The sequence below is a fragment of the Numida meleagris genome, chromosome 6 (genome assembly GCF_002078875.1).
Source record: "Numida meleagris isolate 19003 breed g44 Domestic line chromosome 6, NumMel1.0, whole genome shotgun sequence".
Lineage (NCBI taxonomy): Eukaryota > Metazoa > Chordata > Aves > Galliformes > Numididae > Numida > Numida meleagris.
In genome coordinates, this window is record NC_034414.1 from 37,412,738 (window position 1) to 37,434,570 (window position 21,833).

Genomic DNA, 21,833 nt, shown 5'->3' on the forward strand with positions numbered 1-21,833 from the left:
TCCCAGCCACCGCTGCGTCCTTCAGGCGAGAACAGAACGGTGGGAACCATCGCTCCACTCACACGGGCTACACTACACCCAGCAGACAGCTCCCAGCGTGCCCCGCGTTCTGACTCTCTGAACCTGCTGGCTCGGCCAATGGGTGGGCTAGGCCAATGAGAGGGCTGGGCCAATCGGGGGGCTCGGCCAATGGGAGAGCTGGACCAATGGGACGGCACGGCGGGCGCTGGGCGGGGTAGGTTGCACCGCGGGGCGGGGCGGGGTCGGCGCGGAGCGGCTGGCAGTGGCGGCGGCGGGAACGGCTGTTCTAGGGCTGTCCCGGGGCGCCTCGGGGCTCGACGGCGTGCACGATGCCGGTCCACTCCCGGGAGAAGAAGGAGAACAACCACGATGAGATGGAGGTGGACTACGGGGAGAACGAGGGGAGCAGCTCGGAGGAGGAGGAGACCGAGAGCTCGTCGGTGTCCGAGGAGGGGGACAGCTCAGGTACCGGGGTCACCCTCTCCGCCGTTCTCTGCCCCTGCCGGGCGGAACCCGGCCCCCAGCTCCGGCCGCGGCGCTGCCCGTACCCGCCCCCGCCCCCGCCGCGTCCCCGCCCCGCGGGCCTCCAGTCGCTGCGGCCCAGCCGGGGGCGGGGACGTTGTGGGGGCACGGCGGCACCACCTCGGCCCCGCCGCGGGTCCTGGAGCCGAGCGGGCCGGGCCGCATGGTGCCGTGGCGTCTGTGTGGGGGCTCGCTGGAGCTTCGCTCCGCGGCCGGCGCCAGTGTCCGCCTGTTTTTTCACAGGCAAAACCGAGCATTTCGGTTGGGTGTTCTGGGGCCTGTCTGGGTGGGAAGGGGCCTGTCAGTGCCATTGGCCTCTTCTGCACAGCATTAAAACCTACTCTGCTGAAGTCCGTCCCCCCCCCCCCCCCCTTTTTCTGTGTAACTTGATTAAGACTGCGGACTGGGGATGATTTAGCATATGAAACGTGACTCTAACAACTGTTCACCTTCCACTCTGTTAGAAGAAAGTTTTCTGTTCTGGATTGCCTCATAATTCCAAGGGCTAAATTAGAAAATTGTCATTTATTGGGATCCACATTGATCCTTTGGAGAGTACACTGCAATCTGAAATCACTAGGGCTCCGTAGGTCCTGGCCCATATGGGACCTTTGTCACTGGATGCACTGACTTTTCAGTATCTAAAGGGGAGCTATAGCAAAGAAGGGATCAGACTCTTTTATCAGGTTCTGTTGTAATAGGACAAGGGGAAATGTTTTCGGACTAAAAGAGAGGAGATTCAGATTGGATAGGAGGGAAAAAAATTACAATAAGGCTAGTGAGACACTGGAATGGTTTGCCCAGAGATGTGTGGATGCCCCGTCCCTGGAGACAGTCAAGGTAAGGCTGGAACAGGCTCTGAGCACCCTGATCTGGTTGTAGGTGTCCATGTTCACTGCAGGAGAGTTGGACCAAATGGACCTTTAAAGGTCCCTTGCAACTCAGACAATTCTATGATTCTTTGAAAAGCAAGAGCTGTGCTCAGTGCTGACTGTGGTCCTGAGGCAAGCTTCTGGTAGCTGGAATGTGCTCCTTGCATTTAGAGTGTGCTGCCCTGGTCCAGGCCCATGCTTGTAGCAGTACGGTTACTTGTGGTGTGAGCGCAGTATGGGTCAGAGTGTCCTACGCCTTCCACCTTGCTAAGATTAGGCAGCTTTGAAATTACGTTTTTACACTGACATGCAGTTGGTTTACCTGAATGTATTAAAGCCCTCAATGTACAGTAAATTAATTATTATCTGGTATTAGAAGATCTGGGAGATCTTGGCAATTAACATTGTCTGGCTTTTATATTCACACTGACTTCATTCTAGAGAAAGCCCAGCTGTGGTGGTTGTGTGGAGCTTCCCCTTGTCTGGGCTGTTTTTGGGTAGAAAACTGCTGGAGCCCACAGGTATGGTACAGGTTCATCTAAGTTGGCTCTGCAGCAATAGAGTGTAGAGTGAAGGCTCTACCAGTGCTAGGAAAGCATTGCTGCTGTGCTGGGAGAGGGTATAGTTGTGCCCTTAGGCAAGTATTGCTGATTGAACCCCACTTTAGAACTCCAGGCAGCTGGTTGATGATTGTCTGCTTGGATCAAACTACTGGCTGTCACCATCCTTCCTCTCATCCTTACCCACTGTTCCTGGTGCAGCATACTTTTCCTGTCCTGTTTCTTGCTCTGTCTTCGGTGATATTGGGCTTTTGTATGCTAAGCTGTCAGCAAAATAGTGTGTTAAAAAGGGAAGTAGCAAAAATGACTCACTGAAGAGTTTGATTTGTGAATGAGAGGTACCGGGGGCTATGTAAACCAATGCTTAGGTAGACTGCAGCTCCATGGCAACAGAAGTAATAAATAGCAATTTTGTTAGAATATGTAAAGATCTCCAACTTACATTGGTTAACGCAATGCACATTTCTTTGTACATTTAAGACTAATGATTTGCACAGGTTTAGACAGGAGGTTTCCTGTAGCAGGAATTCGTAAGTTCTTGGTGGTACCCTCATCTGAGGGAACATCTTGCTTCTCTCATCTAATCCAATACAACACGGGATATTTTCAGTCCATAAATTGTGGAGCACATCCAGGTATGGGCTTGCAAGATCTAGCAAAATTATTACAATGTTTCTATTTGTGTCTATAATAGCAACTGATTTGGCAAAGAGATTCCTAGTTTAGAATAGATAGTACCGAGGCCCCTACATCTCCAAAGGAATTATGGTTTTGTTACAGATGATATAGCCTGAACTGTACGTGTATGGTTGGGAGCTGCCTGAAGAACAAGTCATTGTTTCAAACCCTTATGCTCTCTGTAGATATTTGTCTACGTTTGATAAGCGCTTGGAATGAAGCTTTGGATTTAACTTGATAGTTAAATTTGGTTTGTGTTCACTGAAACTGCTGCAAACCGAACCAGTGTGTACAAAGCTATTCTGCAGTGAAACGTGTATGCGCACACAACTTTATAAATAGTTGGGCTGTTACAGGTGAAGAATTCATTGATCCAGGTACAGATCTGCTGCTGAGGAAGACTGATAAGTCTTTCCTTACCCCCATTCTCTTAAAGTTGTTGAGCTGAAAAAAGGCCCGAAAGGTGTGCTTAACTTGCATTGGGTTGGTTTGATGAAATCTAAGCTGGGCAGCATCAGTGTGTACTGGTGGTTATGTTGGGAGAAAGATAAATTTGAGTGAGGATATCAGGACAAGTAGCTGCAGATGTTAGGTTTTAAGTTGGAAAAGCATGTCTAATTATGTTCCCTTTCGCACAGCAGCTTGCTCTGTTCTTTTTTGATGTGACTTATGAAGGCATGTTTCAGTACTTTTATTACCAGAATTAAATGTGGACTTGAAAGTGAATACTCTATTTAGCAAAATAAATTACTAAATTTATTTAGAGCTGGAGGGAGATGGCTCTTCCCTCCTGAACATGACTGTTTTTCAAAAAGTTTTAACAAACACAGTTTGTTAAATCTTTCAGAGGTAAAACATGGAGTAGAGGAGGAATACACAAGCTTATTGAGCAATATGGAGGTGAGACACATGGTTGAAAAGGACTCTTTGATGAGGTACAGGAGCAGCGCTGCAGCAATAACCCTCACTTACTTAGCCCAGCGAGTCTTCCTGTTTGTCTTGAAATAGATTATGAAGTTAATGTAGGTTACTGTTATATAGGCTGTCTTTTCTCTATCTATTATTCTAGCTGAACAGTATGTCTTAACAACAACAACAAAAAAACCCTAATTTTTTCTCTGTGAGAAAGGGAGCTTGATATGGCAGATATAAATGTAACTTTCTCTCCTCCAACTCCCTGGCTCTGGTGAAGGAAGACTGTCTGTTAGTACCAGCCACAGGCTTTGAAGCTTCTTCTCTTTCAAAATTTGCCTGTACTCTTGTTTGTAGTTTTTGGTAATCGACATTTTTAAAGCAAACGACCATTTTGTTGATTTATTTTATTTTTTATTTTATTTTTTGATTTTGTTTTTAAATGAGGGCAAGTAATGCTGTTGACTTTCCACAGTCTTTAGGGGGAGGAAGGAGGAACAACATTTTAAGTGAAGGTAGTGTGTGTTTCTTTAAAATCTTACAAGAAACCCTCTGGATAATTTCTGTTGCATTCCATGGAGAAATGCTTTTACGGGAGCACTTTAGCAGTGACGACTTTGGGAAATTACAAGCTTGTCTCAGTGTCTTGACAAATATGAAAGTACTCCATGGAAGCATGTTGTTTCTACAAACACAAAATGATTAGCGCTGCAAGAAATAAGTATTAATTAAAATTACTGAAAAAAAAAAAAGAAAGAATCCCTTCAAGTTCTTTCTCGTTAAATTTGTTATTTGCTTTACTTGCATTCAACTTCTTTTTTATCCCTTCCAGTAGATGCCTGAGAAAATAGAAGGTGCAGTCAGAAGCAGCATTAATGTGCCCTTGAGAGCTGGCACTGTTTCTATCCTGTTCCTTTTGTTGATACATATTTAGTAAAGTGTTGTGTTGTTCTTTTTTTAATATTGGCCAAGGTACAGAGTAGCATGTCAGGGATGAATAAAAAAGCCACAAGTTATGCTCACTATCCAATGTGAGAATTTGGGCATTTTATAGAGCATTTTATATAGGCCACAGCTTATTAATGAAAGCTATTTTAGGTAGTCGTGCCTTTTAAGTACTTTTTTTTGGTCTTTAAAGTGAGCTGCCCTGGTTGCTGAGTTGGATTATTTGAATATAGTAGGGAAAGAACGACTGTGATTTTAAAAGTGATTTAAAATGCCCTAAGTGCTCTGTGTAGTGTGAAACCTGATGTGAAATCTGAAGTGTTGAGACAGTATGGGCCTGTTAGCAAGTATTTTAATATATTTTAATATATAATGACTTGTTTTCCATTTCTAGTGATATAAATTTTCAACAGATAAGCTGTGAAATGTAATCTGAAAACTTTTTAATTTTCAGTACTGAATATTCAGTAAACTGTTCTTTAAAGGTAGGACGATAAAGTTCTGTAATTGGGGAACAGAAGATATTTCAGGAGTCTTAACACCTGCAAATGGTTACTTGGGAGAATAAAGATGAAACAGCAGAAGATTGTGATTTGGTGTTATTGGTAGAATGTAGACTTCTAGACAGGAAGTCCAACATGTTTTGAGTGTACAGGTAGCTGAGGGGAGATTTGAATGAGCTCTGTTTTGTTTCAGTAAGTACAGGAGTGTCCACTGTGCCTTATGCTAATGTCTTCTTGTTTTCTTGCAACAGGATAAAAACATAAGATGCAGTCCCCTTTCCCTCCAGTGTTGGGGAGCTGCACTGATCCTCAGAAAAGGCTGCTGTTCTAATGTGGCTTTTTTTGTTTGTTTGTTTTGTTTTATTTGTTTTAAATTTGTTGTCCTTAAAAAAAACAAAACACAAGTAGTAAAATGCATGTTGATACAAGGGAAAACTTCTGAATGAATTGCTTGCTAAAACGTACTTAGAACCAAAACAATACCTGGAAATATCTGAAGTGTGTGCACAAGCTTAAGAAGAAAGTGGGAAGCGATCTGGATCCCAGTGCTTGCGTGGTCTTGTCTTGTTTCATGGGACAGATCCTTCAAACTTTAAAGCGTCTTTATTTTTATAGCACATAAAAGCTTCAGACAGCTCTCAAAGTAATGTAACTGCCACATTCCTTAAATCTGACCGAGGCAAAAGTTGCCCGGTCATTTTGGCTCAGGTCATACATTGAACCGCCAACTAAAACTTTGCTCTTTAATCTGATGTTCAACCTTATTCTAGGTTTCAAGATCTGCCTTACTTTTAAGAACGGTAGTTTAAAATAGTGCCTTTTAACAGCCTATTACTCTCCTCTCACACTCTTCCCCATGTGCTAAGCATTTATTAGAAGTTCCAGGTTTAAATTTCTCTCTCTTCAGGCTAGATCATATTCTAAAACTTTGTCGAAGTTTTCTGCTTGTACTGACTGTAATATAAGGAACTGCAGTAAGTCTTTCATTTGGACATACTTCTCTGCTGCCTGTTGGTTTTTATATGCAGGCAGAAGGGGCTAGTGTGGTTTTCAAACTTAAAAGCTTGTGTATATTTAAAAAAAAAAAGGTATGATTTCAGTAAAAAGGAACATGGAACAGACTTTACATCAAGTGGTCTCAGTGGCAGATCTGAGTTAATAGGTTCCTCTGAGTCAGGGAGGTGATATGCAGGCCCTGACGTTACTCCTCTCACCTTTGCAAATCACTGTCCTCTTTTTCAAAACAAGAAGAAGGAAGGCTTGCATGCGGCCTTTTTTGGGGCTGGCATATGAGACCACATAAAGCAATGAAACATGTCTGCTGTAAGATGTGAGTGAGGAAGAGGCAAAGACATTCAGAGTTGTTTGAGGATTGGAAGAGCTGATGCAGAGCATCTCTGCTTGGTTTGGGGCCCTGCTTGTCCTCTCTGTCAGCTCTTTTCTGGAGTGACCGCTCAGCTTGGCATGACCTCCTCTCAGTCAAGCCCTCCTCTCGTTGCCTGCTTACGGCAGTGCAGCCCTGGCTCCTGGCAGCATGGCTCTCCACCCTCCTAACGCTGGTTGATGGTAGTTGCTTGTGCTATAATCAGAGAGCTGTTTCCTTGAGATGCAGCTGATGTAAAGCAGCTTTGGGACATCTCTACCTCCTGAATGTAGCTTAGCAGAGCTTGTTCTCCCCCTCTTCTATTTAAAACACACATGGGCAGGACTGGTGGAGCTTTGAGTCTAGAAATTGGAATCGCACTGGAACAGGTTGCCCAAGGAGGTTGTGGATGCCCCATCCCTGGAGGCATTCAAGGCCAGGCTGGATGTGGCTTTGGGCAGCCTGGTCTAGTGGTTGGCAACCCTGCACTCAGCAGTGGGGGTTGAGACTCTATGATCTTTGAGGTCCTTTTCAACCCAGGCCATTCTATGATTCTGTGAAATTCAGTTCGTTATCATGGAGAACTGTGGTTAATGAAGTTCTGAGTTCAGAAATACCCTGGAAATTGGCGTGTCTTTGACAGGAATAGAATTTAGAACTTTTCTTTTTATCCCCCATGCTTACCAACTTCAGCAGAAGATTGCATGTCACTAAAATTCAGCAGTTTTCAATTCTGTGGTTGCTGCTTGTTACATCCATCTTTACCTTTCATCCTCTTGAGGAGTGCTTTGCTAAATCTAAAAGGGCAGAGACAGAAATGGGATTTCTGTGTGAAGGGAAATACAAAGCAAGAAATGCTGTCTTGGAGAAATTCTTCCAACTTTTAGTTTATCTAATCCACCATAAAAGCAAGGAAAAAGATAGATAATTCTTTCTTCAACACAGGAAAACCGAACTGAAACTTCAGTTCAGCTTTTCAAGGTGTTTACCTGAAGGTCAATGAGTGCTGCCTCTTCACGGTGTTAAATACTTTTTTATTTTGTAGTTTAAGAAATGGGAGTGGAGGTAACAACTGATGCTTAGTAACCTCAGGTATCCCTCTGACAAGAGGCAAAAATTATTGTCCAAAAAGTGAGTGCTTATTATACTTTACCATTATGTTCATTATGTAAATTAGGAAAAAAATCAGAAGTATGAATTAAAACAAAAGCTCTGAAAAAAAATTGGTAACTCTTGCTGCATAAAAGCATATAAAATGAAGTTTCTGCAAAACCCTGTATTTTGTAGGTTTTACCGTTTAAAAATTTTTTAATTACAAATTCAGTCTTTTATAACGGTCACTGAGATGAACTACAGATCTTTCTACATGAATTTTCTAGCTTCCAACAACCCTTCCAATTAAAGAGGATGAAACCTTGTTTCGAAAGCATTACATTTTTCTTTTTAATGGATATTAATGAAACAAAACCTTGAATTATATATGACAGATGCGACATTTGAACTGTGGTTGTTCTCCAGGGATTTCTTTTGCTCATACTGACACAGGATGCACTTGAATTTTCAGTTATGGCTAATAATTCTTCGTGAGTAACGCTGCCTCTCATCTGCTGTGCTATATAACGTTTAATTGTTTTGCTTCACACTTTTATCAGCACTTTGCATTGTCATTTATGAGATTTAACCTCTTGAAATCTTACAATCATGTTTTCTGGCTTAAGGAAGAAAAATAGCACTTCATGGGGCTTCTTCTAGGATTAAACCTAAGTTTCTTACTTTACGCTTTATGTGACAAGTGGTTTCTTGTAACCTGCTGTAACATAGTAATATGGTAGTTGATCTGTTTATTGCTAAAATTCAGACTTGCTTCTGGAAGCAAATATGCAGTTTACTTGGTTACATTGTTCAAAATATGTTACCTTTTCTTTTCTTAGAAATGGATGATGAAGACTGTGAAAGGAGAAGAATGGAGTGCTTAGATGAAATGTCCAATCTTGAAAAGCAATTTACAGATCTCAAAGATCAGTAAGTATTTCAAGTGCCTCATTTGAGGGCCTATTCTGTGAGAATATTGTGTGCAACTGGTGTTTCTTGTCTTTCAAATATCTGGATACTACTTTTGAAGAATAACGGTTGAAAGTTCTGAAATGATTTGCAGGCAGTTGCTCCAGAATACTTTCTCTTCAGTGAGTCTGTGATAGGAGAGAATGTATACCGTAAACTCACATGCACAAGATGTGTACTGTATGTGTATGTATGTGCATGTATACATATATAAAGATAAATATATTTATTTCTGTTTTGCTCTAAGAATAGTTCTGAAGTGTTGCGATAAAGGGCAGGTGTGGTTCTGTTGCACAAGGATGCGTAGCAAAACCAATTGTGAGGTGTATCAAGATCCTTCTCCTCCTTTTATATACGTATGACTTGTATAAACAGCCCCAAACACTGTGTTTGTGAAACTAGGAATGAGGGTTATTTGCAAGGTATCGTAGCAGTTTTTATAGCTGGCACTAATGAAAATTTCTTGTGTTTACTGCAAACCAGATACCAATACTGAAAGTGAAACCAGTGTTAGGTCTGTCAGTAGTTTGCCATAATATCTGCACTACTCAGAACAAAGACCTAGTAAGCAGAAGAGAGGAAATGAATAGCCACGTGTACTCAAAAGTGGATATGACATTTTTGATAGTATTTGATACGTGGATTTTCACAAGAGATGGAGTGAGGGTTGCTTCAGTAACAGCCTGCCTGTCTTTTTCCTTGGTTTGTGGTACTGTGGCAGCAGATATGTGGACAAGAAAATGAATGCAAGTTTCTATCTAAAAAATATTTTTCTCTCACTCCAGTAATGCAAGTATGGAAAACTTAAGTGGTAAAGAATCTTAAATTTACTTCAGTAAGTGTGCCATGGCATTAACAAAGAGACGCAGATTAGCTCTTTTAAAAATTTCTTCTACATTGTATTTACTTTAAATATATATATATGTATAAATGTTTATTGTTTTCAGACTTTACAAAGAAAGATTAAGCCAAGTGGATGCAAAACTACAAGAGGTCATAGCTGGAAAAGCACCTGAATATTTGGAACCATTGGCAGCATTACAGGAAAATATGCAAATCAGAACCAAGGTGGCAGGTAGGCATATGAAATGAATATTTCTGTTTCAACAGTATGAAGTTGCTATGCATTTTAACATTGATCTTGTCAATTATTATTATTTTTACTTTAAAACACACTCTTGTAGCAATTTTAAAGTTAGAAACATTGTGGCATGGTTTTAAACTTAAAATATTTTTCAAGTCAAATTGAGTAGGTTGCTTCCCTCTTCTTTGTTTGCCTGGTAACATTACTCAAAAAATATGGCTTATTTATGTTTCAGTAAATATCTTCCTTTGTGTAGTGAGCACAAAGTTTCTAAACTAGAAACAGTAAACTTTGATGCTTCATTGTTACTTTTGACTGCAGACTGTGAGGAGTATTTGAAATCTTTCGGTCTTTAGCATTTTTCTTTCTTCTGGTCATCTCCTGGTGACCTGGAATTTCTGGGTTTTAAGATCTTTACCCAAAATTTACTTGATTAATACTGAGTAGAACTCCTGCCTATTGCAGAAGACGAAGATTCCAAGCTGAACTTCCCAGGAGGCTTGACATGAAAACACCCTTAATCCAGGCTGTTGCTTTTTAGTTTTAAAAGTGACTTTCTGTCAGTGCTTTGATGTAGCTGGGTGTGGATAGTCAGAATATTAAAGATTTTCCTGATTCAAGTCTTCAACAGCCGTGAAAATCCACGTTACAATGTAGAAAGAGCCCAGGATAAACACTATGACTTTGCCGAAGACTAGAAATCAGATTTTTTTTTCATTTTGTCTTCAGCTTATTGAGATTCAGAAAGTTGTTTCAGAGGACTCCAGAAACTGCAGAAAGAGAGTCTATTTGCTTTTACTGTTTCATAGTCTTAACAGAAGTGGGTGGACTTGAGCTCCAGCTAGTAACCCCTATGGACTGCAAATTAGCAGTGTCTATACATTGATAGGTGCAAGAAATAGACCTAATACTCAGAAGCACTCTTATTTATATCACAAGAAGTCTGTTTCTTTGAGTGGAAGGGAGTCTTGTTAAATGATGTGATTTATTAGTGTCATGCTGCGTAAAGCAAACCTTGTTCCACACATTAATTTGTAAAAGTTCATTCTTTCATTCTATTTTCTAGCTATTTAAAACACCCAAATATTATTTAAAATACTAATTAAAAAATAGAATAGATGAATACTTACGTATTTGAAAAGTAAGGGTATCCGGGGTAATTTGATAGGAAATATGAAATATACCAGTTACCATGCTAACCTTACAAAATAGGTCTAACTGTTGACTGATAGGGCAAAAAGTGAAAATAGCATTTATTTTTCTTCAGATATTTAGACTTAAGGGATTAAAGGGATTAATTGCCTAAGAAAAATATTTGTTAATTAACTAACAAAATATATCCATTTTTTCCCTTTTTTACATATTTTGGGACTTGCAGACAATCTTAAGAGAATTTCGAAATCAGAGGTTGGCTAAAGAAAGTAATGTTGTTGTAATTTGTTTGATGACAGGTATCTATAGAGAGCTTTGTCTGGAATCTGTGAAGAACAAGTATGAATGTGAAATTCAAGCCTCTCGACAGCACTGTGAGGTTGTGCCAGCTATTCTATATTGATCATTTTCCTTTACTGTGTGTCATGCTTTCCAAGTTCAGTGCGTAATTTACTGTTGCTGTTACTTGCTATTTTAATGTGATCCTTCTGTGATATTAAAATCCACATAAAAGCTTGCTCAAAGCATATAAAAATTAGAGTTATAGTAGGTTGGCTTTGCATATAAATGTAATTTTCTTATTTGATAAAACAAGATTGGTAAAAATTATCTTGGTAAAACAATTACCAAGAACAGTAACTAAAATGTCCACCATAACTTTAGCACCTCACATTTTTGTGTTAATAATAGTCTTACTCAGTTATTAAGATATCTTGGTCAGCTAGTGATAGAGTTGCCATTTCAAAAGCAGTTACAGGGGAAAATATATTTATCTACTTCATGAACATAAACATTTCTATTGAAGCATCTAAATAGTGGTACTGTAGTACAAATACTCAAGTATGTATATGTCTGATCCTGTGGCATAGTTGCTTAGATCCTGATGTGTGCACTGTAGTCCTCCTCAGCAGCTTATTACAGTGGCTTAAATGTGCGTTATTCTAGGTGGCTGACTGTATTCTTGAAGTTCCTGGTTCTTATTCTGCCAATAAATTAAGAGTGTACACATGTACTATTTAAAAATTCCATTTTCTCATTGGCTTGGAAAAGAGCAAGGTACGACATAAGGCAGACTGTTCATTACTGACTCTCTTCATTCCGGTGAATACAGTTCTGAGGTTGGTCAGAATGCTGTAAGACTTGCAGGGTTTCTTATCCACAATTGAATGATTTTCTTTGGCTGTGTATTATTTGTCTTTAAGGTTGTCCTTGTTGCTTGTTTTGCTGCTATTCTTTTACAGTGGAACGTTCAGAATTCAAACATGCGCCATCCAATAAGGGTCCCTGGGGGAAAGCTCTTCAAAATCAGTATTGCTGCTTGTAGAATCATTGTTGCACTGAGTATAGCTATTCAGCAAGAATGCCTCTGTTGCTCATAACAGCTTCTCACACCTTGCTTGTTACCAAGTCTTGCAGCAAAACAGATGTTTAAACACAAACACTATTTCATTTCAAAAATGAAATTTTAAAATGGTCTCAGAACAAATAGCAGTCATTTGACATTTCAGGTATCTATAAGAACGCATTCGCCTTTTCAGTTCTATTGAGGATTTTTTTATTTAATAGTAACGGGTTGAGAAATATATGAAAGGGGGATTTGTGGAGCACAAGTACTTTGTACTTGAAGGGGACGTTAATCACACAGACATCTATCAGGACAGAAGTATTTGTTTTCTATTATTCCTGAACTGATTTGCTTCAGTGACTCTGCTCCAATGTTCAGTTTGAACATCGCGATGTAAGTTTCTGTTAGTATGCTGAGCTGTGGGCAGAAGCAGCTGAGATACAGACATCTGCTGAATTGGCTCTAGGACGGCAACCTTTGGCAGAGACATGGCAGCAAATAAGTAGATGCAGTGACTTGTGCTACTTAAGCTGTTTGTTTGTTTGTTTTAGTTGTTTTGTCCTTCAGTGAATAAGTCCAAGTCTATTTTCTCGAGTTGTTGGAGGTGTTGGTCAGTGAACATGAGCTGAAAAATGTAACAGTCAGCTGCACTTCCTACTTGTGTTTTAGGAAGTGTGCAAGTTTCTCACAGCTTCAAAGTACACAATTTTGCTTTCACAACTGTCTAGATTACTTTATGTGCACAACAGATTTTTTTCTACTCTGGGTACATATATCAGTTCTATGGAAAAGAGTAATTACAAATAGAGTGGTAGGTAATAATTCTCTATAAATTACTACAATCTTATTAATGTTGGAAGCTTGATAAAAGACTTTTGTTGAAAACATTAACTTCTAAGAAAGTTGGAGTAGAACTTAATGCTTTGCAGTTACTCATTGTGAATGAATTTTCGCTATCCAAAAGGAATTTGTGTCAAAATATTGAGAGCTATTCTGGAGAGCTAATCTCCAGATCTAATGATAAGGAAACGAGTACAGGGATATACTGTATGCTTTACAGCTCTGGAAAGTGTTCGCCTCAAATCCGTTCCTTCCTTCTAGTGAGCTTTTAAATTATTGTTACGTACATTTAGACGATAGAACTTAGCCATTTCTTGTTATTTTAGAGTGAAAAGCTTCTGTTGTATGATACTGTGCAAAGTGAACTAGAAGAAAAGATTAGGAGACTTGAAGAAGACAGACATAGCATTGATATTACCTCAGGTGAGTAGAATTTTTTTTCCTTTTTGTTAAAAATTCAGGTAGCTATAGTATTTTTGGTGAATTTCAAGTTATCCAACGTTAATGCTGTTCAGAACAACAGTGTAAGCTTTGTGGGATGGGTTTGAATTTAAGCTTAAAACAAACTTTGATCCAGTAGTTATCAGCATCCATTGTGTGTTTTGAGAATATTCATCTTTGACTGCATAATCTTGTGACACTTTTGTTCTATTCAGAAACAGCATCTAACCAGATTGTCTGGAAAAAAAAATACGAAAAGTGTTTGTTTTTACTGTAAGAACAACTAGGTATGCACATTTCTGTTTCATTCATTCTTATTGTTTCTTTTCAGAATTATGGAATGATGAGCTACAGTCACGGAAAAAAAGGAAGGATCCATTTAGTCCAGATAAAAAAAAACCTGTTGTTGTATCAGATATCCTTTCATTGACATCATTGATCTTTCTGGTAATATTCACTGTTTTAGTTAGTCATATTACATACATCATTAACAACAAGTTGAAGTGATAATACATCCTCAAAATTTATTTTTGAATGGCAGATGGTATTCTAACTCAGATTAGAAAAGCCTAGTTGATACATCCCATAATGAAAATTAAAATTAGGAATCTCTAATTACTAGCTACATACAGAGACTGTTCATAAAAAAAATATATATCTCTCTTAAAAAAATAGAAGCAATTTGACTTGTCTTTTGACTATTTGGTGTAGGTACTTGACACAGTTTTTGCAGTATAGTCGGAAGGAAAGGAAGAGCTTCTGAACTGGGCCTTGTGTGTATTAAGGAATGCACTGTACATAATGAAGAACGTATCTTGAAGCATTCTCAGTCCTGTTTTTGTGAAGAGCAAGGAATATGGGAGAAGAGATTTAGAACAGAAGGATTTAGGTAGTTATTACCAGATAGGAAAAGAGTTTTCTTAGGTGGAGACAGAAAGGTGGTAGCTCTGAAATTAAACACTCTTTCTACTGTGCTTTTGATTTGTAATTCTTTCCTATTTAGAGGAAATTAGAACAAATATGAAAATGGCAGAGGATTCTTGAAGTTTCAAATAGAATGTAAATACTGTAAAAATGATGGTTTTATTAGAGATTATACTAGTGCGAACGTTTTTTGTAGTGGCATATTGAAATTACAGAAAGTTTTAACAGTAATTTGTAACGCTGCAAATAGAATGATTTTTGGAACCCAAAGGGATAGTATGATTGTAAGACAATTGTTAATCTTATTTTTATGTTGAATTCCAATAGTATGAATATTTACATGCTATTTCTTACCTCTTTTAATAACTTTAAAAGTATAGTTCTAGGTTGCCTAATTCAAAGATGCATTTATTTTGGCTGAGCTTCAACTTCACTCAGGTATTCTTTCCGTGAGAGACTGGCAAAACGGAGTTATTAATATCTTTCTACAATCTTTAAAATATTTATATTATCACTGTTTAAAAGAGTTTTCCCTAACTTTTTCACGCCCCTATATAGTTTATATGTTACAAGACCTTGATATACTTGAAGACTGGACAACAATAAGGAAGGTAAGATTAAAGCACGCATGCCAGCCAGTAGCTTTGGGTTTCTTTGGGTTCTTGTCTATTCCTTTTCCCTCCTAGAAATATGTAAATGCATTTCTAATACCATCAAGACCTTAAACAGATTTGTATTTATTCAGTGGTCTGCTAATGATTACAGTTTGGGCTATGCTGTTGCTACTCTTCCTGACTCTACCCAAGTCATGTAAAGGAATCTGAAAAGGGGATGGTGGAAGTTCTCTCTTAAAACGTGTCATCTGTGATTTTTATGGTGGAGTGAACTTGAAGCCTGTATCAAGACCATCTAATTTCTCATTGTTTCTACCAAAGTCTGTAATAATAGGGTAGTTTGATAGGGTTTTCTTTTAAATAAAGATTTTTGAAAGTATATAATATGTTTTGTTTTCTGATAGTAAACTTGTCGTTCTATGATGATTCCTGTTCTTCAGCCTCTCACTACACTTTTTTTTTTTTTTTTCTTTTGACTTAAGGTATAATGCTGTGTTTTTCCCAGATTGTTAGAGGATCAGGGCTTACAGGAAGATAAATTCACTTGACTAATTAATATATTTGGAAAAAAAATAATCCAAATTTTGGGTACAGAGTGTCTTACCAGATCTTTGCCGTAGCGTTAGTGTAACTTGCTGTAATCAAATGCTATTCTTGCCTTGCATCTGCAGTTGGAAAATTTTTCCTTGTATTCTAGCAAAAATTGGTGCTTTCCAACTTGTGGAGTCAGGAACTTCTTTATATGAATTCAGAAGCTTTTTGGGAAATGGTGTTGAGTCTATTTCCATCTGTCTTGTGATGTCTGTGTGAAAGCCTGTCTGTTTTCCTGTCTCATCCACAGGCATAGGTATAAAAAAGGTTTCACTCCGTTTCTTTGCTGTAGTGTGACATGATTTAAAGCAAAAGCAACGAAGCCAGAATCTGCTGGAGATCTTGCCTTTTTTTTGGAAATCATTTAAAAAATCAAAACTCAAAATCTTAGGTTAAAAAAAAAAAAACAACTAAAAATCTGTTTTGCTACTGCGTATGATTCAGAAGTTTTTACTCATATGAATTGTCTTCTTGTGGGTATAATTTACTAATCCAAAGAGTAGGCTGTTCAGATACCACTTTGTTTATCAGAACCAGAATTAATGTCGTTTTGTATTTTCTTGATAGAATTACATAATGGCCATTTTGAGGATTTTATTTAGGAAACTTGAGTTACGTAAAATCAAAACTCATTAAAGAAGGTCATTTTTCCTCCCATCCCCAGATAGTTTAAAGCAAGTGTAATTAAACAGTTGATATTCATAAAGTAATATTTGTTTTTCCCCAAAAAAGTACTCAAGGTTTGTATTCATTTCATAGTATCATCATTGTCACATAACATTAATGCTGCACATAAAAACAGATGTCTTGAGCTATGCTGCACAACGCTATTTGAGCTGCCAGTTAAGAGGAAAGACTGTTTGCTGACTGTCTTCATTTTCCTTTGTTTCAAGGCAATGGCTACTCTGGGGCCACACAGAGTAAAGCCAGAACGTAAGTAAGCATTGTTTGATTTCACAAGACAGAACTTGCAATGTCCGATGATGCAAACTGTGTCAAAGCAGGCTATATTTATTTTAGCCTTGGTATACTGAACGCAGGGTGGGGTGAGCTAACTGGCAGGTGTGGATTTTGTCTATCCCTGCTCTGAGTTGCTGACACTTGCAGCTTGACTGCGCATTATGTCACTGATGCGTGAATTGTAAAAATTATCAAAAAAATCTAGACTTCTAAGAGCGGGCTATACTAGTGAATATTGGCATACTATGCCAATATTTACAAAAAATGAGGCAGGAAATTGAGATAATCTGAACCTTAGGAGAGCCTTCTAAACACACCTTGCATTCACTGCGAGCTGCAGCCCTGAAAAAATAGAGGTATAGGAAAGGAGTGGTAAATGATAGCATGATCTGAGGTAAGAAGCACATTAATGCTGGGTAAAATCAAATGCTTGGAGGTAGTGAGTAATGAAGAAAAGGGAGAGAAGACAAGCAAGAGATTGCTTTCTTCAGTGATGAATTGCTGTTTGCATTCTGACTCATTAACTCAGAATTGAACTCTTCATTGTTGAAGAGGTTTCAGATTCTGTGTCTTGGTACATTATTCTAATTGTGAAAATTCACATCATAGATAGGAAGGTTGTATGGAAAAGAACTTCTTTAAAATGGAACTATAAATTTTAATTTACCTGACTGGAAATAAATAAATATCTTGCTTCTAATTTTCTTGTATTTGGAGTTAATTGTCTAGAGAGAGGCTGCTTCTGACAATGGAAAAACTGCATATGTTGTGTATAAATAATTTACTGAATGTTTATTTCTAAATCTTACCGACTTCTGCCAATTTATATTAAATTTGATCATTTTAGCACCTGTCAAATTAGAGAAACATCTACATAGTGCTAGATCTGAAGAAGGAAGACTGTATTATGATGGAGAGTGGTATGGACGTGGACAGACGATATACATTGATAAGAAAGATGAATGTCCCACAAGGTAAATAGTATTCATTTTGTACAGCTCTGTATAGTCCTGTTAAGTGAAAGACAACGTGGTGGCCTTGAGGAATAAGGCTTATTTGGAGATAAATTCAATGTAATAAAGGTTGTCTTTCACTGAAGGTAATGCAATGTTACTAAAAAATTTTGTCAAAACCGCCCTTCCAACAGCGCTGGTATCTTCTGAGCCTAGCATTTATACCTACTACATATTTTCGTTTACAGTACAGCTGCAGTTTTTGAGGTTATTAACTCTAACTTTTCTAAATGCTTCTTATTTTCTTTCCCTGACCCTTCTTCCCTCATTTTCTTTAGTGCCATAATTACAACAATTAACCATGATGAAGTTTGGTTCAAAAGGCCAGATGGAAGCAAGTCCAAGCTATATATTTCTCAGCTACAGAAAGGAAAATATTCGATAAAGCATAACCACAACTGACTATTGCTAACCAGATAGGAAGCAAGCGGTCTTGCCATGCTTGATGTGCCACGGGATGAAAGTTGTATTTAATAGCGTTTTGTATTCCTTATAAATTTGCAGCATGTGTATTTGTAGTGCTGTATGTAAGCTTCATACGGATGGCCTTCAGAAATTTGAGGATGTTAAATCATGTTGACAGACGTTTTACCTCTAAATTGGGTCCAGTGCCTACGATATGAAGTATGCTCTTCAAATGTAATGGCTCAGAACTTCTCATTAAAAGTTAATCTTTTAAAATGAAAAAATAAAAATAAAAATTCTTTTTTTCATTGGTGACCAGTTTGATAAAAATGATATCCACAGTTACCAGCAACTCACTTGGTTTTCAGTGAACGTCATGCTTCTCTTGTGGATGTAAATTTAGCTTGTTCAGCTGTTGCTTTTAAATAGATTGTAACATGCGTAAGCATTCTTTTATCCCAAGTGGATTGATTTATTAAAATTATTGCCCTTGACAGCTCTGCTAGTTCTGACTGTGTTATATTTTGTAAGGTTCACTATATTGTTTGTAGTGACACAAAGCCAATATTTTGAGTTACAATTTTTCAGGAGCACTTTTGTAACTTAGGACTCTACAGTAAACATTTTACTGGTAATTTTTTTTCTTCTTCCCCAGATTATCATCAAGATTTATGTGTAAAGTAGATAGTGTTATTCCAGCGTGTGTTATATGCAGCCCACAAAGGGTGGCTGCTGGGATGATTATGTAAATACTGTTGCATGCTCTGCTTACTTGATCCATAGTTGTATGGAATATGATGAATTTTTTTCAAAAGGGAAATATTTCCCCGGAAATTATATAACTGGGCAAATTTACACTGACTTCTTCACCAAACACTATTTTCCAAATTTCTGTAACCCGTTTCATCTTATTGTTATCAGAATTATTTTATGCGGCTTAGAAAGCTGAATTTCTCTTAAATCTTACTGTTTAAGCCACCGAGAAAAATCCTTAATCCTTGATGTTACTGTGATGTGCTTGAAGCATATAGACTGTTAGATGGGATTGTTGAAGAATTTTTAACGTGTTGGTTTTGTGCACTTTAATCTCCACTTATGATGACTCTTTGTGGAGTGAGAAAGCCTCCATTTGGTTTAAAGGATCACAGCAAATAAGTATTTTTATTGTAACATATAAATGGTTTATTCCTATATTAATTGTCTCTTTTAGTGCAGAGTGGTAACTACTTTCCAAATGCCAAATCAGTTTCTGCTGAGTGATGCTTTTCTACAAGCGTATGACATGAATAATGTATATAAAGTATCCGTTGACATTGGCTTTTAACAAGATGGACTGTATGTATACAGTTGTTTGATAAACTTTTTGTAACAAAATATTCGTATTTTTTAACTTAGCATATAAATAAATGATTGGTGTTAGTGGACAATCTGAACGTTGTTGTGCTTATTTGTTCTCTAGTCTTGTTGATGTTGCTGATGTAACAAATCTGTAAGTGAAGTATGTTTAAGTTTGCAGAAAGCTTAAATCTTTTTAAAGCTCTTTGACTTGCACTTTCTTTCTCTTGAATTTTGAGAGTGTGCACACTTATTTTTTTCATCTTACGTTTTTTCTTCAGTATTTTATGAAAGCACTGGTCTGCACTGTTTATAAATCAAATTGTAAGCACTGTTAAAAATGTCTTGGCTCCGGAATGGCTTGAAATCATTTGTACTCGGGGTGTGCTGAGGCCCCTAAGTTGTTCAGTGGTTCACCCCTTTTCTCCCTGTATTCTGCACCACACTGGTTGCAATCAGTTGTTGCTAAAGTTTTTTCTAATCTGATCTCTTTGGGTGCAGAGCTTTGCTTTGTACAACTGTGCACTTTGGATTGACAACTGGTGAGTGTGGTTTTTCTGTTCAGAATAAACTGCTCATATGAACTTGGTGGTTAATAAGCGTAGCGTAATGTCTTAGTGGTCAAACAACGGAGATCAAGCTATTCTGTTGCTGTAATTGCAAGAAAGTGAGCTGTGGCTTTCCTTTTTACATGTAATCACATGTGCATGTGATGGGAAAGGAATGAGAGAGTTTCTTATAATTGTTTTTGTCCTTCATTTTTTTTCTTGAAAATATGATTTATAGCTGTTTTATTCCTATATGAGTCATATTTGGTACAAGTTCTGTATCTTTATAATATTTTAAGTTTGCATGCTGTTATGAATCTTAAGAGGTGTCTTGAGGAGATTTTAGACCTTTGGAGTACAGATGTTGTTAGCCTCTTGTTCATCTGTCTTTTGCGCTGCTACAGGAAAGCTTTTCAAGTTCAGTAGCATTGCTTTAACCTGCAAATAAAATTCAATTCAGTAAAGCACTGAAAGGAAAAACATGTTGGGCATACTATTTGTTTATTGACATATACACTTCTTGAATGGAAAATAAATAAGAGTAATAGGCACTGACAAAAATAACTTTGTTATACTTCAGAGGAGATGCTATTTTTGCCAAGCAAGGTGAACTGTTCATCTTTCCCATAACAAAACTTTGGTTATGTTTAGTTGAAATGCAACTGATGTAACCCAAAAGCATTCAGTGTGTAAGTATTGTGGAATTTAGACTAGGTATCTTGTAGCAGCAAGCTCTTAAGCTTTCCAAACACACTTGAACATTGGCACTTTATCTCACAGTGTTTGCTTTGGATCTGTGAAAATCAGCTATTTATTTATATTCCATGGAACATCTTGTTTAAGATCTGGAAGCCAAGGCCTGCATAGCCAGCTCACCAACCCCACCAAGTGGAAAGGGATGATTAAGTACTACAATTTTCACACACTCAAAATCTGTGTAGTCTTCCACTAAAAAGTTACATTTGTTCTTTGTTTGTTTGTTTGTTTTTCTTCCTTTTTTTTTTCTTCTCCTGTGGAAGAGCTGTGGGTATTTTCCTTGTTTTTGTTTTTGTTTTTGTTTTTTTTGAGGGCAAGAAGAAGTGGTAGAGAGAAAGCATGTGGTCTGTAGACAGCACATTTAAGTAGCTAAAATCTTCAGTGCTTTTGTGCATCTCAAGTTGGTTTGAGCCTCCTGTCACTGTCACTGGTGTTAGCTAAATGGCTTTCTTCACACAAGTTCTGCACGTGACTGCTCTGTCCAAGCACCCTTTTACAAACAGCTTAGTGAGCTCTGTGGTAGGGGTACTCGATCCTTCTGAGGGAAGTTCTTCATAAGCAAGGCCAGCTACCATTGGAGCCAGGACAAGGGGGCAGTGATACGCCTCTGGTATGAAAGGTACCTTGGGGTCTTGCAGCTGGGTGCTCTGGGTGATGTGTGCATACTGGTGGTGCTCTTGGGAACTGCCTGGGGTCTGGAACTGCTTCAGTGGCTCTGTGGCCACTCAGCTGAGCTATATAGCTCAGCTGCATAGTGCATCTGCAGTAAATCAGCGTGGAGTTTGCAGCCTACAATTTAATCAAAAGCACAGCATGTGTTCCCTACACCTGCTATTTCCTGGAAATGCCAACCTATCTGCCCTTGCATGGTGTATGCTTTTATTTTTGCTGTACAGAGATCCTGGTCTCGGTGAAATGTAGATGACCCTCAATCAACATTTATGTTTTTTTTCAGTGCTTAACGTTCCAGTTAGACGCTTCCAGAAAGTGACGTGCTGAACTGCTGTTTCAGCGTGCTGGCTCGTGCAGACCTCATTCCTAGAAGTCTGACTTTCCCAGGTGTTGTACAATGAGTTGGAATGCTGGAGGTGAGCAGAGAGTTTCACCAGCTGGCAGGGGACCCAAAGTTAGGTGTGGGTTGAAAGAAGCGTTGAAAGGAAGAAATTCTAACTGCAGAATAAAGATTCAAGGGTATGTGGACCAACTGAAGTGTATGCCAAACATCAGCATTTCAAAAAATGTTGAAATGAGTAACGTAGCCCTAGTTACCGATTCCAGCACACTGGAAAGGAAAATAAGCTGTGTGACTTATTTGAACAGGGCATCAGGCATCAAAGAATTGCGGGAGTTGGAAGGGACCTTAAGAGATCGAGTCCAACCCCCCTGCT

At 38.4% G+C, this 21,833-nt stretch overlaps 1 protein-coding gene across 1 annotated transcript; it reads left to right on the forward strand.

Moving 5' to 3' along the window:
* BRMS1L (breast cancer metastasis-suppressor 1 like) lies at positions 232-19,239 on the forward strand. Its single transcript, XM_021403358.1, has 10 exons — positions 232-486; positions 8,308-8,398; positions 9,385-9,512; positions 10,973-11,052; positions 13,185-13,281; positions 13,631-13,714; positions 14,770-14,834; positions 16,322-16,361; positions 17,236-17,362; positions 17,680-19,239. Exons 1-10 carry the CDS (start codon positions 351-353, stop codon positions 17,801-17,803), a joined length of 972 nt encoding a protein of 323 aa, XP_021259033.1. The 5' UTR covers positions 232-350; the 3' UTR covers positions 17,804-19,239.